General features: G+C 42.1%; 1 protein-coding gene across 3 annotated transcripts in view; it reads left to right on the top strand.

Moving 5' to 3' along the window:
- Nucleotides 1-14,876, top strand: part of insyn1 (inhibitory synaptic factor 1) — a 50,980-nt gene extending 36,104 nt beyond the window's left edge. For all 3 annotated transcript variants that reach the window (XM_034220768.1, XM_034220770.1, XM_034220771.1), the window contains exon 3: nt 13,569-14,876. In XM_034220768.1, the coding sequence (XP_034076659.1) occupies nt 13,569-14,387 (819 nt within the window). In that variant the 3' untranslated portion in view covers nt 14,388-14,876. The remainder of the gene's footprint in view (nt 1-13,568) is intronic.
- Nucleotides 14,877-18,394: the final 3,518 nt, after the last annotated feature.

Below are 18,394 nucleotides of genomic sequence, written 5' to 3'. Positions count from 1 at the left end.
CCCTCCTGCTTCACATAGGAAGAGTGATAGCAGCTTGCATCAGACAGAAAGTGACAGTATGGATACCCAACACAAATTCTGTCAATTTACTTCCTTATAAACAGTGTGTCTAGATGATCGCAAAAAACTGCGACTTGTTGACATGGGTGACAGTAATGTTGTCAACAGCTGAAAACCATCTGGCAGCTGTCATGGATACCTGAGTGATTAACACTATTTTACACATCCACACATCTGATCCTCTGGCAACAGTCTGTATATTCACATCTTGGTTTTTTTCTTCACCACAAACAGAGCCGATAGATCTAACTGCCAGATCTTGTAGGAAAAACAGTGAGAACAAAGTGTAAGCCTTCAGGGTAGTTTTTTTTTTTTTTGCCACCTTGGTGTGTTATTCAAGATTTTTGGGGGTGTGTAAATCCATTTACACCCCTGGAATTGTAAAACAACACCCATTGCAGCCGTCTGGAAACTGTCATTAGGCAATATCATCCTACCGTCTCCTGCCCTGGAAGAGAGACAGTGATAGTAGGCATATCAAGAATTTGGCTGGAAATATTTTTAATTTGAATAAAATAGTTGGTCCCATGGTAACACTGGACATGGATCTTACACAACCATAAATAGCACTCTCCGTCTTATTGGCCGAACAGAATGGGCTACTGCAAAAACCTTTTTGCTGAATGTGGGGTTTGCAGCTTCATTCTTACTTATGATAAAGGCATTGATGGCTGTGTGTGACTGATAATGCTATTTGAGTAAGGTTCAAATCAAGGCTGTATATTTTAGAGATATGAACGAAGCTTACAAGTGAAATGAACTTATGGGAAAGATCATTTTTGCCAGCCAGTCTATCACTTGATGCCTGCCTCTCTGTCCCTCCATATCTTATGTTCTTTGTATTACAACCATTTGAAGTTGAGAACATACTGTACAGTATATGGATGCCTGCTGTTTCAATTAGACTTATAGAAGGCCATGTATGAATGTGTTTTAGTTTGAGCCTATCTTGCAAGCCAACATGTGCAAAAGACAGTATTTTCACCAGAGACCTTTGCCTAAATTAGACTTTTCCTATAAAATGTATAAAAGTGGTTTATTTTCTATGATTGAGACAACAAAAAACTGAATTCAAAGTGTAGCTTACTTTCTTTGAAGTTGATATGCTTTTCTGTCGTATATAGATCCAATAAAACAGGAACACCAAGAACCTAAAAGCAATTATTCACAGCATCGGATACTAACAGGCTCTGCATTTTGTGCAGTAACATTAAAATTGCCTCTGCTGCTGTAGTAAGAATTACCTGAGGTATTGTTATGTTAACAATTTACTTTAACTACAGTAAAAATAAAGTATTATTAGTCAGCAAATTGGGATATCTATGTAGCTATGGATCTCTACTTTTTGTGCTGTTTTTTTGTCAGAATAGACTTGCTGGCCTGTAGACAAAGTGTTAGTGTGAAGCATCAGGGTCAAGGATATACTGCTGGAATGTAGCGTGGTTGGAGAGATTCTCCCCTTATTCCAGTATGGGTCAACTTTGTTGACCCTCCAACCATACATTTCCAGTGCTCTGACAAACTGTAATCACTTTAAACCTTCACTGGCCTTTTACAGGAAGACACCGTGTTGTTAAGGAAAACTCTACTCAGTCATTAAAATAGGTCAGTGTGGCCTGGCTGTGCTCACATGCACAACTCGTTTTCCTCGTGTGACCAGTGCGACCTGACAGCACTCAGGCCTAATCCGAGCGCTATCTCAGGCAAGCAGACAGACTGAAGAGCCCCGTAGCGTGGCACTACCATCTTTCTCTGGTCATTACCGGCACTAGGCCTCTCAACACGGATAGAAGCAATGAAGGAGAACTTCAATAAATGATCAGTGTGCTCTGCCAGCACCAACGCATGCTGCATCTGCTGCCTCCCTGTTGCTAGAAAACAGAGTTCGCACCTTGCTCCCTCACTGATAGTACAACCCATAAACTCTCCAGCATAATAGTATAAACCTTCCAAATGTGCCATGCGGCAGGTGGATGTGTCTGCCCAGTCTAATGACCGAAATTTGGCTAAGAAAGTGGTTGATTTTCCAGACCTCAAGGACTACAGAAGCCCACCTCTTCTAAAGCTGCAGAGGGATAAATGAGGCCCATTATGCAGTGAAGTTAGTAATGATGCTTTTGATTAGTGTGTTGTCAGGAGGTATTGGCTCTACGCTCATCACAGCGTTGTTTAGCACTTTAAAGACCTTCATAAAGATGAGCATTTTTTGAGAAAAGATGAAAAAGCAGGGGGCATGTGCCTAATGAAGTCTCAGGCTTATAGCCCCTCTCGTGACAGGATAATTACACCAAATGCTTCCAGCGAACACTTCAAAGGACACTTCATCCCTGTGCCAACACCAAGCAACACATCTCACCAATCAAGATGGCCTGACCTAAATCAGGTCCCCGTGGCTCGTCTGTAAAGTGTCCCGCCCACGGACCTACTGGACCTCTGCAGAGTCAACTGCATTAGAGTCACAACCACACAATGTAAGTGATTTGCATACAGGAATTAGTCTTGCTGGCATTGCTGCAGAAACATTTTGACCAATGAGGTTTTGAGGCGCAGCTGTAGAGAATGCAAAGCAATATTGAAGTGATAAAAGTCGACAAAAAATCAAATTATGAAGGCAGCAATGAACTATCCAAATCACTTTTAAAATTAGACTACTTGAGCATAATATATAACTCGTATGGCTATCCATTTGCTTAGTAGGATCTAAATGGTTGTTTATTAACAAAATAAGTCTTAATACTTTGAATCCATCCCAATCTTTGTACATGACCTTGTTGCGATTACACGTAAACATCTGCAGTGGTCAGTGCGTGCCAGTCAGCTTCCTGCTTCACAAATCCGCCCTGAGCTAACGGGCCAACAGCACTGTTCGGATTTTGCACCGTTTTGCATGTTGTTCAAACACTGCTGGGAAATATTAAGTACATAACGAGAAATTGTTAATACTCCCAGAGTGCTGTTTCATCCAATGGTGAATACGATGTCTGGAAGAGATTGCACAAGTTTACGAGTCACAGGACAATCTTTCTAGTGAATCCTGTAAATATTTTCTCTCAGAGTAGGTCGGGGATGATAAATTAGGTTCTGGGGGATACGATAAACTATATCGCCACGTTGTGAGTGGCTTAGATGGTCCCCTCTTCAAATCTTGAGGGGAATTAGATTGAGGGGAAGTAAGCAAGGGGTAAGGAGAAACTGCAAAACTGCAGGAGCGAACTGCATTAAAACAATATTTGCAAACGTTTTACTTACAAACCAGCATGCAAGGCTATTTTGATAATTGCTGAGACTTCCTAACTGGCATAAACCGCTTTAGGCTCTGGAAGTGCTGCACAGGGGCGGGCTGGAAATCTATTATGACATGTTGAGAAATAAATGACACTTAGATGTGTTTGCATGGCTCCACTAAACATATTTTAGATTTTCCCAGGAAGATAAGCAAAGCCATGCAAGACGTTGAATGCTGCATAATTAAAAAAACAAGCACGGCAAACTTCTCAGTCTTCTCTGAAAATGACTCCTGGAAGAACGGGTGGTGCAGGAACAGATGGAGAGAGGCCACTTGAACACAGCGTAATGAAGCGATACGCAGAAGATTCCCTCGTACAGCGTGCATTTCAAATGAACCCAGTGAGGGTGTCATGTCTCATTTATTTTGGTAACTCACACCTGATTTTTTCTACATATGTACATTGCTACAGACAACATATTTTGAGTTGTTTTTAATGTGCTGATAAATACTAGAATATGTAAGAGGGGATACACATTAAAGTGTGATCATTAAAAACATGTTAAAGATGCACTTTTACATAATTTATGTCCATAAGACATGCAAAGGATGGCAACCTCCATCTGTTTACTAGACAGCAAACAGAAGTCCTTTCATACAGAAAGCCATCAATGCACATCAAAACAAGCTATTCCTTTTAAACATCTGTTTTAAGATCAACAGAGTGCTTAGAACATGTGGTAAATAGTTCGCTCCTCATCAGAGGCAATTTTACACACAAATGTCAACATTTGCTGATTTTGACCTCAACCTGTACATTAAACATTAATAGTGGAATCAGGTATTCCAGTACTGATGTTCCAGTATATTTGCAATAAGCATTTACAGAGCACAGGCGCTGACTTAGGGAAAAAGAAACAGCTACCACACCGGCAATAAATAAATCACGATACCAGGAGGTGGTGAATATTACAGAGAAGGACTCTTGTAATGATAGTGGACCGTATGGAATCTATTTCCCAAATCACTACTCCGCCTGAGAAGAGGCTCTTCTGAGATTTTTTACATTACTGACCATCACTCAGTGTAAGATTATCCTTGTCTGTCTTTTCCATCACTGTACCTTTCTGTCACAGAAAAGGCTTCAAGTGCCCTCTTTCACTCTGACCCTCAATTACCCGGCCCAATCATCTCAGACAGCTGTTGAGGTACAGTAATAAAACCTCGCCTGATGCTGCCTGTCTTTCAAAGCACCTCTGAGAGCTCTGAAATGACTGAACTCGCTGTTGATCAGGTGCAGTGACCACAGTTGACTCGCGGCTGCCGGCTGATAGTGTGCAGTGGAAAAGAAAAAGAAAAACAATACCACGTATTGCTCTGCGAGGACTCTGTTACTGTGCTTCTACAGTAGAAAGATCATAATTTTTCTAAAATATTGAAAGAAAATTGTTTATAGCTATCATTTGTGTGCTTTAAACTCATATGTGAATCATAGAAGGTAATATTGATCCTCATTGTTTTCAGTAGCTTCCACTAGACACCATTTACAGTAAAGAAAGTGAGTTAAGTTGTCAGCTGAGGCATCAAGAAAAATTAAAGACTTGAGATGAATTCACACCCCGCACTTATATTCACGCTTATACCATACATTACTGCTTAACTGTGTTGCAAATGGAGTATTTTCAGTCTCAAGGATGGGCCATCGATGCATCATAAACTTTGTAGAGTGTTAGCGTCATAAAGCCAAAAGGGGGATACACAGCGCAACTCCAGAGGTGTATACCAAGCTTCAAGCTACTCATACTATATATTGTAATGGCAGAAAACCTAGGAGGAATCCAAAGTACTCTGCCATCATTTAGTATTGACTAATAAATAAAAATAGGCCTACATTTCAGGCATTGTAAAGAGGCTACAAAACTGTCAGTCAGTGTGAGGATATCAGTCAGTTTAAACGTGTAGAGTGTGTTTTCCACCCACACAGGTGTTTTCAATTACTCTGGCTGATTAAACTCGTGCACAGGATCATGAAGAGGTGCTGCAGTAAACATGAGCTGGTAATTGCATAGGAAATGAGCACCGGATTAATGATGTTTACTTGTGCAATGTTTGGTAAATGTTCTACTCTTAAATGGCCTGTAACTATATAGTTGCACTATGACGAATACCATGGAATAATCTCAATGAAACATTTGGTACCTCCTATACTGATAATGGTGTATGGGCTATATATGATCCAATGTAAAGTGATTAAAATAAACTGTTACTTTCCATTTTTGACTAATCAATTTTAAATATGTTGGGCAGCAAGTCAATGACTGGTTCCTGAAGTGTTCATTCATCCTTTGTGCTAAAGCAATCTGCTCCTCCGATTCACTCCTTCACCACACATTATTTGACTAGAGGTAGAGAGTGTTCATTGTTGCTGCATACTGTACAAGGTGTACTGCATTGTGACCTAGAAAGATTTGGCAGAATCCTTTTGAGCTGAGAAGCTTATCAAGCTAAATTAGCCTACATACTGTAGGTATGGGTCAGGCTAACCAGCAGTGGAAGTTTACATAATTAATGTATTCAAATGCAAAACTGCAGAGAAACAACAGCCACATTTGGGTTATGTTCAGCAACCAGAAAATGTGTACAATTCCCTTAAAAATGTCACAGTACAATGTTGTTTATGCAACTCTCTTAAACACATCTAAAGAAATGTATTTAAAGGACTTTCTGTTTTTGACTGCTAACCAACCAAATAATATATGTCGGTGTCATTGCAAGCTTGTAATATACATATGACATATATCCTGAGAAACGTTTAACATTAACAACTCCATGAGAACAAAGTCGGCAAATCACACAGCAAACATGATGAGTAATTCAAGGATTAGAGGACTCATACAGCCCAATTCCCTCCAGGCCGTCTGCCAATAGAGAAGCACGGTCCAGGTACTCGTGAGTTGTACGATGCCACAACTGGTGGATCTGCAGAGAAGCTCATTGACAAATGTGCCAATGCCATGGGTGTAGGAATATGCAGCAAGATATAAATGTCTAAAAACATAAAGCACCTCTACAGAAAAAGAAAAGTAAGGAAAATAGCATTTATTCATGCAAAACTGTTTCTTTCTACTAAGGGTGCAGCCACACGAGGACGATAATGGAAACAAACCGAAATCGTTATCAAAAAAGTCTTCCGTCCACACGCAATAGGCACCAGAAACGTGTCCGTTCACACGAGACCGCTCGACCCGCTGGAGACGCTGTAGTACATATTCCGGGCCTCTAAGTGGCGCTGTACTTCCGCCACAAAATACACCAAAAGCAGCGAAGAAGACTTCCCGCGCATGCATGGTTGCCTTTCTATTTATTCTCCGTGCTGGATTTAGCAGCAGAAGTGGGGTTTCGCCGGTCAACATGTCCGTTAAAGTTGAAATCTTCCGGACAAAATTAGAAAAGTGCCGGTCAAAGGTCTTCTTTGTTATTTATTGAGCTTTAAAACAAATGAATAACGACTCTATATAATAATATAACAATAATACACGGAGGACGGAGCCTCTCTTTTCCTCCCCCTCTCCTGACAGCACGTCAGTATCCGTGGTCTCATGCAGCTGGCTGATCCAGTAATGAGTGAATATTTATAACTAATTTAGGTAGTTTGAGAGGTAACTAAAATAGCTAAGGGTGATGATCTAACTTGAAGTGTGTGTTTTGTTCAACTCATCGGTTATCAGGAAATGATCGTTATAGGATGTAGACACAGAACCGTTTGGCCCCCCAGAGCGTTTTGTCCGCTGATCTACCCACCTTGGGACCCATTATCGTTATCTGCATTTCCCTGGGCGATATGGGCGAGTCCTGATTCATCCGGATCATTAACCCGGATCCTAGAAATGAGCTGGTCGTGACGAGTCTCCCCTCTCCATTAACCCGAGTACTTTGAGTCCTACACCTGGTGTGACGTACAAATTAAAACTATAAATTGCGTCACTCGCTACTCTCCTTATGACATGTAAAATAACATTACAACGTACCCCAGTCCATCTGCCTACCCTTTAGCAAGTAGGATATCTTCCAGAAGTTATCGTTTGGCTCAGGGGAGGGGACGCGGATCAGTGAAACTTCCTGCAGACTCGTGGGGACTCAGAGGAGCCGTAAGTTACGGCTCCTAACCGTAATAGCATAGCAGATCCAGAGATCCATACTCGTCATGAGCACGAGCATAGCTGCGGCCGGGAAGACATTTTACTTAGGGGGTGTGGCCAAAAGTGGGGAGAGATTAACAGTAACATGTTGCAGCCCCTCCTCCAGCTCCCGGCTCCCGCGGCTATATCATGCACGAGTCAACAGCAGACTCAGAGATTCGCAAATCCTGACTCACTGTGCAAAACACAGCAGACTCGTGCGGACTCAGAGCCGTAACCGTATAGCAGCAGATCCAGAGATCCAGCAGACTCGTCGTCATGCAGGAGTCAACAGCAGACTCAGATTCGCCAAATTGCAAAATAACCCTTTTTTTTGTGATCAACATTTTTTATTAAAGCAAAAGACACTGTGTAGCAGAGGTTAATATAACGTCAGTTTGATATGCTCGTGAAATGCAACAAGTTTTCGGTTTCACCGATAGGATACGGTCTTGGTGATGCTGACTCATATGACTCAAATGACTCGTATGATCCGGATCTCTTCAATGACTGACTCAGAAGACCCTGAGTCCGTAAAAGGATCCGGATTTGCCATCTCTAGTGGCCGAACCGTCTATATGATAGAGAACTGTAGCAGATACAACCGTTATCGTCCTTGTGTGGCTGCAGCCTAGATGTGCCGCCTGTAAAATAAGTCAGTGCTCTTTAGTTTGGATTTAAAGTTTATGTTTGTTAGATTAAAATCATCATTTTGAGATATTTGCAAAAGATCATCAAGCTCCTGGATGTCGGTTTCCATGTTTGCAGTGGAGATCACTTGATCTTTTGGTGAACATTTGTTTGCATTTACAGTCTGCAACTCATAATACCGCTTTTAAAGTTGGACGGAGAGTGAATAAGGACTTTAATTATAGGAACAGATAATAGTGTGTGTTGTGGATACAACAGTAGTCATTTAATCCAGAAAAGAGCCGACACAACAAGTAATTACAGAGGCTAAAACAAAAATAATTATGTTCTAAAAATCTCAGATTAAAGCTACGTTTTCTCTGCTTTTCTCTGGGCTTTATTGCTAAATGCTAGGCCTGTCACAATAACTACTGTTGTTGGACGATCTATTGACTGTGAAATAACTGCAATAATCAAAATATTTGTACTGTTATTTTAGGACCATTTTATCACATGGAAGAAATGATAATATTTTAATATTGTATTATATCGGAAACTCTCTATTCACAGGGGCATAGACAGTCATTAAAGTGCCAATAAGATACAATGACAGTCCAGCTTATTCATGGTTAAGAATGAGTAAGCATAAAGTTCAAACCAACCAAAAATCAGCTTTAAGTTTAAGTAATAACAAAACATTAACTTAGCTTGAACCCTTAATCACACCAGAGTTGCGGACTGAAAGTTAATAACGTACAAATGATCAAGGTCCTGTCCAAATATTGCGTTAAGTCGATAACTTTATTATTATGACAAGCCTCCTGAATGGTTTGGGGAAATGTATCATTTACAAGCCACAGGAACACTGGGTGCCTGCATTATACAATAGATTAGATTCACACCGCAGTACTTTTCCCACTTTAGTTCCGATATAGTTCCGAAATGTTGCGTTCACACCAGTGGCGGCCGGCCCATAGGGGCGCTAGGGGCGCCGCCCCACCTCTTCCCACATACCAAATTAAAATAAAAGATATATTTAAAAAAAAATTAAAAAGTTTATTTTATTTTTATTTTTAATAAACAAGGTAAATATTATATAATTGGTATCAGTAAAATGTATAATCTACAATAAAATCTCGTTTAAAATTGTGTTACGACGATGTCTAAAGTTACGGATAAGTCACATGTTTCCTGCCTGGCCTTGCCCATGTGTCATTACCTTTATATATACAGTCTATGGTCATTACCCTCTCTCGTCTGGGCGGTAAGAAAGGAGCCCTCAACCAGTGCAGCAGAAGCCACTAGCAGCTGACTGTTGCTATCTGTAAACTATGATGCCGAAACATAATTTCAGCCAATCAGCGTCGTAAAATCTGATGATCACCGGGCGCCGATGGTCAGCGCCCGGTCCAGTCTGTGAGTAGTTTGGACACTAGTGACTCATATCCGGTGGGGTGACGCAGTACGGCAGTAGTTGATGAGGATGGCTTCATGTGCAGGTGGAGTCCCCGCCCAATTCCGTTCAAGAGCTAATCTCCAATCATTTCGAAGGGAGAAGTGTGGGAGATAAACTGTGGCTTAAAGACCTTGGACCGGACCAACCCGATTTGTATATATCGCAGCAAGCTCGTGAAAAATACAAAACGTATCAACGAGGCTTCTCACGTAGCTGGTACACCAGAAATGCATGGCTAGCTGGATGCAAACAGGTAAATGCTGTCTTTTGTTTCCCATGCTTGCTCTTCAAACAGCTGGGGACATATACGATCTGTTCAGAAACTAGACTAAAGTTAAACAAGTACAAACCACAGACAGTCTGTGTCATGGAGAATACAGTCGCTGGTTTATTTATGTCTGTATAGGCCGTTGTTGTGAGTGTGGACGGTCGGAGCATATATAACGTTAGCTTAGCCAAGCTCCATTTAGAAAACACGCTTTTTAAAAGGGTTTTTTCTTGTTGTAGTTGTAGCCCCCTTGCCAGCGATTCTCTCTCTAGTTTAGCATACTCAGCCCGACTCAGCCTGGTTGTTCCTGGCCCTAGAACCACGATTGTATGGGGTCAGAAAAACTGTGAATTAGGACCCGCTAGCCGGTACTAGGCCAAGTGGAAAGGCAACCAAAAACGAGCCCCGCACGACTCGGCACGCTTAAAGCGAGCTCCGCGCTGCACTGGAAACGCGCCATTACATCACCAGAAGTCCTAATTTAAGGGGTCATTTCTCCCAAAAAAAGAGAACCTTTTCACCCCCTTTTCCGTCCCTGCTAGAGAGCAGGGACTTTCGTGGGAGAAAAAGGTTCCTATGTCTGATTGGCTGGGCGGATTGCAAACCACGCCCCGTAAAACTCCCAAAAATTTTGTGAAGCCGCCATTTTATTATCCTCGCATTAGCATCATTAGCATTAGCCCAGCGCAGAAATGCAGAGAGACTAACTTATGGCAACACAAAATAAAACATGGGAGCGGTGGAGATGAGGAGGTGTCGGCGTTCTGGCGATTTACTCGGAAGGCTTCAGTAGAAGCTGCTGGGACTCCCCAACTCCGGGGAATTCCGGCCGGGGACTTTGTGGTTTGCGGCCTGCCAGTAAACCCAAAGCAGAAGAAGAAGAAGAAGAAGTGACGTCAGCGGCTTCATTTGCCTAATCCTCCCCCAGGGATTTATTCCGGTGTGAACGCGATCTGTACTTAGTTCATGAGAACTAAAGAGTTGTCATGAACCTTTGTGGGAAAAGTACTGCGGTGTGAATGCGCCTATTGCTGTTGAGAGCAGAACATGCTGATTGAAGGTGCTAAAATGTCAAGTATAGAGGGCTTGATTTTTAGGTGTTGTCAGCAAATCAGTGGGATTTCAGCTGAAGTGCTTTCTATTCATCAAACACTCACCGCTGTGGCTGCTGATGATTGAAGCATTGAGGTTAATTTTGACTAACCATGAATGAAATGCTTTTACCGAGTAGGCTACGTTTCCATGCAGCAGGGGACATTTGGATTGTATTTAGTTAGACTTGGACATTACAATAACACTGGAATTCAAAATATACATCAATATTAGAGCATAAAAAGCACTGGGTTAAGTGTTTGTGCCATAAAGCTATACGTCTGTGTAGCTTCATCTTATTCATCCTGGTAGCTGCAGTACAACATCAAGGCAATATGAATGAGCCATTGTACTGAGGTCATCCGGCTCTCAGCATTAATCGAAAAGTATTTTTTTGTTATTTTCTCTCTTAGGGCTGGAAAAGCCTCTTTGACACATTTTGACACATCTTCACTGCAACAAACGTATTCCATTTACATTTTTCTTGATTTAACATAAAGCTAATTTAAAACAGCTGTCCATAGGAGGCCTTAGCAGAAATAAAAACATTTTAAAAACCATTAACAAACAATTCAAGATTTATAGGTGGAAAGTATTGTAATGGCAAGCTTTAAATGCAAACACTGATCTATTAGCAGCTGTGACTAAATCTGAGCTTTTGTTAAACTGCCCGTAGGGGACACGGATATTCTATGTAAAGCATCTGGAAATGTGATATAATGCGTAACAAGTAAGCTGTCAGAGAGATTTATTTTAAAGGGAGATTTATAATTAATACTTTTGTATTCGTTTTTCATACTTTTGTTAACTTTTGTCATCAAAGGCAGTCTATTTTCATACAATAAGAGTAAAAGTCAAAGTGTGTATGAGATTTTAATTTGTAATGCTTCTTAAAGTACCAACATATGAGTAACTATAATAGCACTATAGGGCGTATACCTCGCAAAAGTTATTGATAGTCCCATTTAATGAATATCGATTTTATTCTTCAATCCTAATTAGTTAATTAGCATCAATTTGCAATGTTAAAACAGACTTATGCCCTAGCCACACGGAGACGAAACGGGTCGTATCCGCAACAGTTCTTTATCATATAGACGGTTTGGCCACACAAGGCCGACAGGGAAACGCAGATAACGATAACGGGTCCCAAGGTGGGTAGATCTGCGGACGCAACGCTCTGGGGGGCCAAACGGCTCCGTGATTACGCCCTATACGATCATTTCCTGATAACGAAAATACTGATGGGCTGTCAGGAGAGAGGGAAGAAAAGAGAGACTCCGTATATTATTATATAGAGTAGTTATTAATTTGTTTTAAAGCTCAATAAATAACAAAGAAGACCTCTGACCGGCACTTTCATAATTTTGTCCGGAAGATTTAAACTTTAACGGACATGTTGACCGGCGAAAAAAAATTCTAACGGAAACTCTGCCGCACGGTTCCCTCCTCCCTTGGAAGAGACGGAGAGGTGGGTGTTTTCCATCTGCTGGTGGACTACCGGAGAGAATTACAGCAGGAGCACACGCTTGCCTCGGGGAGAAAGAAAAAGAGCCAGAGCCCTGGCCTCTAACCATCTCTGCTGCTAAATCTACCGTGGAGAATAAACAGAAGGGCAACCATGCATGCTCGTGAAGTCTTCTTCGCTGCTTTTGGTGTATTTTGTGGCGGAAGTACAGCGCCACTTACAGGCCCGGCATATGTACTACAGCGTCTCCAGCGGGTCGAGCGGTCTCGTGTGGACTGCACTGTTTCTGGTGCCGATTGCGTGTGGACGGAAGACTTTTTGATATTGAATTCGGTTCGTTTTCGTTACCGTCTCCGTGTGGCTAGGGTCTTACAAGCCTTGTATTTTATTTCCCAGAGCATTCAAACAACACAGTACTAGCAATTTCCAAGTTCCAATATTACCTGAATGCAGTACAATGCCCTGTATTCTAAAGTGACGAGAGTGAAACTCAAAAAGGACATGGGTTATTTTTTGGCCCATGCTTCACCAAAGTTCATAAAAATCAGGCCAGTAGTTTCTCTGTAATCCAAACCCAGCCGAAACATTAGCCCCATGGTGAACGTTATAATGAACCCCCTGTGATCATTAACAGAGCCATGTGGAGTTTTCTTGCAAACAAACAAAAGCAATATTTACATTTGCAAACACCTCGTGTGTATCTTTCAGGTCTAAAAAAAGTATCTTCTTTATAAAACATTTTCACGTGATTGTGCACGTGGCACCCGTTTATCAGTTAAATAGTGGAAAACATGGACTGATCGACTGAAAAACAGCTCTAAAGATCTAGTACCCCAATTTTGGTGCAAAAAGACCTTTGTTCTGTTTTTATGGTGTTTTCATGTGAAAATTAAACATAATTGCTTATTTTTTGGCCACAAAATGTTTTCACATTACCAAGCAAGGTAAATAACACCTGCAAAACAAATGTCTGTACCTAATTTTACAAGCCATCCAGAAGTTGATATTTCTGGACCCAAGTGTTGAAAAGCATGACAAACAGACCAATCGTGCCATCAATAGAGCCATGTCGCTAAAATAAATGTATATACTGTATAAGCATCTGGTTCTGAATGTAATCTCTCTCAGAAATGGTTTCTCCACAGTATCTCATCAGTGTTTTCTCCCCCGCTCTCCTTTTTCTGTTGCAGGTGGTGGGTCAGATCGATAAACTAACGTCCGACTTTGACTTTGACCAGGAGCCAGATGACTGGACGGTGGCCACGGCCAGCAGCACGTCCAGCAGTGAGCGAGGACTGGGAGAGGCCTTCCGTCTTGACTTCCTCAATTCTGATGTGCTTTCTGATAGCTGGGAGTTCTGCAGCTACCTGGAGGGTGCTGGCGCCGCTTGCCGCATTCCTGGTGAGCAACCAGGAGATCTGCGAACGGAGATGGGCCGCGGGATCATCCCCACCCAGACGCAGACCCCCACCCCGCCCCCCTCCACTGCCTCGGTCTACTCCCAGATGAACGGCGGCCTGCCCATCCCCAATGGGCCCCGCATTGTTACTCCAGACTCATCCAGCGAGGAGGCGAGCAGCTCCACTCACAGCCACAAGACTTCTCGTAACTCCGGCACAAGAGAAAGGGTGCGCTTCAGTGACAAAATTCTGTACCACGCATTGTGCTGTGATGATGACGAGGAGGAGGAGCAAGAGGAATTGCAGGAGGACAAGAGTGGCTGTACTACACCAGATAGTGAAGGTGAACCCAGTCTCCTGTCGAGCTCAGTCGGCCCCAAACGTTCTTCCTCTGAGCACTCACTCCTCCATAACTGTCTGGACCCTTCCTATGTTCCCTCGTCAATGAAGGGGACGATGGGAGCCCACACACTACCCAGGAAAGGTCTCTTAAACCCCGGCTGCCGCAAAAAACTGTTACGAAATAGCAGCACACAAACTGTCTCTGACAAGAGCACCCAAACTGTACTGCCCTATATTCCAACCAAACAGAAAACAAAGGACCACTGAGAAAGCCCTACGTTTATCATAAATCTCATGAAGAGGACTGTGCATTATTTAATATTAAATACATAGCTCATAGATTAATACACAAATAAATAAATTACTAAATAAATAAATGATATATGGGAAATCACTCGACTACCTAAAGTTATTCTGAGGCTCAGGGAAAACTCGATGAAATGAAGGAAAGCAGATCACTATGATGAAAATTTGGTGGACCAAAAGGTTAGTGCCTGTTCTGATGTTAAAAAAAAAACACTGAATGGATTCCCTATGTGTAATCATATGAAACAATGACAGACATTATAAAAGCAATCATTTTTACAAGAGTATTTAAGTGTTCTAAATTGGAAATGAGGTATGAAGAGGTCCTTTCCCCTCCTCATACAATAGTAGAAGTCACAAAAAAAAGAAAAGGAAATGCTTGTTCCTATTATGTGGATACAAAACGCTGCACATTCTGTACTCTGAATCTGTATAAACATTGTCTTTTTTCATGTTCCAGTTATTTCAAATGTCAAGGGGATTGTTGCTTTCAGCGGGATAATGTATCTAGATGCATATGTCAAGCCTCTTCCTCTCTTTGATGTCAACAAACAAGTTTGAGCGAAACGCCTGAAAACAACACTATTGACCTGCCCTTGGTTTTTTTTATAAATCATCTCAATGTGATCTCTTCTCAGTTTGCTGCAAAAACATAAGAGTGGCAGGAAGAACAACTGGTATATATGAAGTAATTTGAGAATGTGTGGTCAACAGAAGTGGCATTTCCATGTGTTCTCTTCGTCTGTGCCTGAGGGCGACGTTATTAGACCCGGGATCCGAGCTAAATAGAAGTCCACAAAGAAAGTGCTAAAGGGTTTTGTCTCTATTCAGTTGCCCAGTGGGGAATTGAACTCAGCAGAGAAGCATTTTATTCACAGGGCTGACGCCAATAGCCATTCCTGATCAATATGTTAGAGGGAGGTTGCAGTGAGAGGTCTCTCTGCTGTGCTGCAAACCACTCTCCCGGGATCTGTGAACAAAAACTCACAGTCAGACCTATTTACTTACACCGAGTGAAACACAATTAGATATGTGGCCCTAAAGAACTGACATTTCAAAAAATGTGCGTCCAGCAGCGAGCGCTGACCGTGGAAAGAGAGAGTGTTCCTGTTCCCAAGCAATAATTCACCCCGGGGAAAGGCTTTGTGAGCCTGGTCCCCTTATTATTACTTTCCTCACGTTGTGTTTTCAAGTTTGAAAAGGAAAAAACTGTAAAATGTCATAGTCTTAAAGAGGAAGCTCCTTGCTGACATTTGTGCCTCTGATCGCCTAAGGTGAACTTAACCTTCCGCAGGCAGAAATGCTCAGTCAATTGGATGTATTTACATCTTAAAATATGTATTTAATGAATCTATGTTTTGTAAGGGAGTTTGTTGAATTTACTCACAATGACACAGCTAAACAAACGGCAAAAGACTCTTATCTTTATAGGCAGTAATATAGAGTTTCAACTCATAGTCATATACTTTTTTGTTGTTGAAACTACTTGTGGAACACAAAAGTCCATTTATCTTTAAAATATATAACATGTAGATCAATCTGAATCTGAAATGATCAATGCTATATATGGAATTCAACAGACTAATAAACAATTCATATAAAATTCATGCTACCAAATAAGGCGAATATAAATGCAATGCAAATAGAAAACTAATTTGAACAACTCCTAAACATTTCAACGATGGCTTAAAATACGCTTAGTCACTATTCGACAATTTACGACAGTGATTTTCTGATGCGACCCTGGACCCCCCAGAGCTGGTGCTTCTCTATTTCCATCATAGCTTGGGATATACCCAGCCTTATGAAACTGGCCACAGCAACACCGTAGATTATGAGGTTCTCTGGAGAAGCACATCAATAACAGCCCACCTCTTTGTTTGTGTGTTTATGTATAACAGTTATTGCATAGTGCACTGCTTAGGGGAGTTACAGCTGTGCTGTTTAGGCAGCATCAAGTCTCAAGAGCACGATATAAGGGAAGCAGAGTGAGCACTTTTACACCAGGCAGCCTGGTAGGAGTCGTACAAGCATCAATTGGCCTGAAGCTGATACATGCATAAGAAGTCATTCAGTGTTGTTTCCCCTGCTTTTGTAACGTTTTCCCTTTGTCTTGCTCTGGCTCGGTTAATCCCAAGTACCTGTGAAGAAAGAGGCACTGAAGAGGGATCAATGGCTCACTCCCCAAAGCATTGGCTGCCATTTCCCTGCTAGATTGGGGACCAACAGGTCATCACAGCCATTAGCATAAACAAACAAAGCTATGCCGACACACAGGCAAAGCATCAATTACAGGAAAACAAACTACGCCCTTATTATAATGTCTATACACCCGCCAGACATTACAATGTGAGGGGATTTTCTTTTTCCTTTTCCCATCTAAGGATTGTATAAGGCATATCTGCAATGAAATCACCTCTCCAAATATAGAGCTGTTTGGCACTGCCACAGAATACATTATCATTGGGGACAGATTTGAGATATTTGGACAAAACATTAGCAACGTCTCTTTTGCCAACAGGCTCATTATTCATCTCTAATAGGGCAGAGCTTTGTCCTCGGCTCTCTGTAGGACAAGGATGGGCGGCATCCAAAGGTTATGAAAACCTGAGCACACTGATGCCAAATCATCTGCCTACCAGGAAGATCATTTTGTGATGGCACTGCATACCAAACAGATGTTGTGTGTCTGTGTTTGAGTGCACGTGCGTCTGCATTTTCAGTGCCTTTGTGACCGCACATTGTGTAAGGAGATAAGTAATGTTTTTCAGAATTACAAATTGCCTCATGTTTAATTTCATATTTCACTGTCAAAGTAATGAATGGAGATCAATACAAATAGACGCTGCACGTCCCCCCTGGAAGTCATTTGGACGGACTTAAAACAAGATTAAACACAATCTATTTTAGAAGCCTGCAAAGTGAGTCATGCCATCTGTGTTTTGACATTGGCAGTGGGCATGTATTAGTTCACATCCCTGATCAATCCTCTAATCACTGCCAGCGGGACACCGTCCATGTTGAGTGACTGACAAATAGTGTAACCACTTTAAAAAGGTGATTATGACACTAAAACACAGAACCGCACGCCCCCCAGCCCCTTCCATACACACACTTCATATATAATTACCACACTTCACTCTCACTGCCCCTTGCTCCCGTCAGTGAGCAGAGGAAAACAGATGACAGATCTCTGTTTTCTCTGCTGATTGGTAAGGGTCCATGAAGCGGAGAGCTCAATGCAGCCTCACTGATTACTATGGATTGGCTAACGGCCGGGGCTACCTAAGGTTGATTTGTTTCATCTTTGTGCCATTTATATCATGCTGCTCCTCGAACAAACTATTTATATTTCCCCCCTCTTTCTCCAAACTGCAACCTCCTTTCACCCCACACCTCTTTCAATTCATGGTATCACCGGTTGGCCACTGCAAATCCTCTACTGAGCACACAATGAGTTTTTGTCAGACAATTAAAGTTTTGTGTCATTGAGCAATGTACAGTGTCACAGCTTAAAGAGCTTCCTGCTCCTGATGAGACAAGGTCCGCATCAGTAGAACGACATGTTGTACTTCAGGTTCACTGGATGGTTGGCACATGGTTACATGGCAGGCAGTGTACCCCATGTAGAGGACACCGCTGTTCTAATGCACACACAGACACCGCTCACAATCGGCCACAGAATCCATAACGCATTTGCAGCCCCGGCCAATCAGAGACCGGCTCCCAGCACCTGAGGGATGGCCGGACAAGGCCGCTTCAACCATCAGTCACCGTTTGATTGGGCCGGGGGAGTGATTAATGAAGAGCCATGCAACAGCCGCAGATAAGATTAGACCTTCACAGGTGATGAAGGACGGGGCCTGTGGCTGCGCGTGGGGGGCTGGGCGGTTCCTGGGACAAAACACTGCCTTCAGATGACTTGGCACACAGTAATTAAAGTTAATGAGAATCCTGTCACTTTCACA

Source organism: Gymnodraco acuticeps, unplaced genomic scaffold, assembly GCF_902827175.1.
Source record: "Gymnodraco acuticeps unplaced genomic scaffold, fGymAcu1.1, whole genome shotgun sequence".
Lineage (NCBI taxonomy): Eukaryota > Metazoa > Chordata > Actinopteri > Perciformes > Bathydraconidae > Gymnodraco > Gymnodraco acuticeps.
The sequence above is the reverse complement of the archived record's forward strand: the minus strand, read 5'-3'. Positions and strand labels throughout refer to the sequence as shown.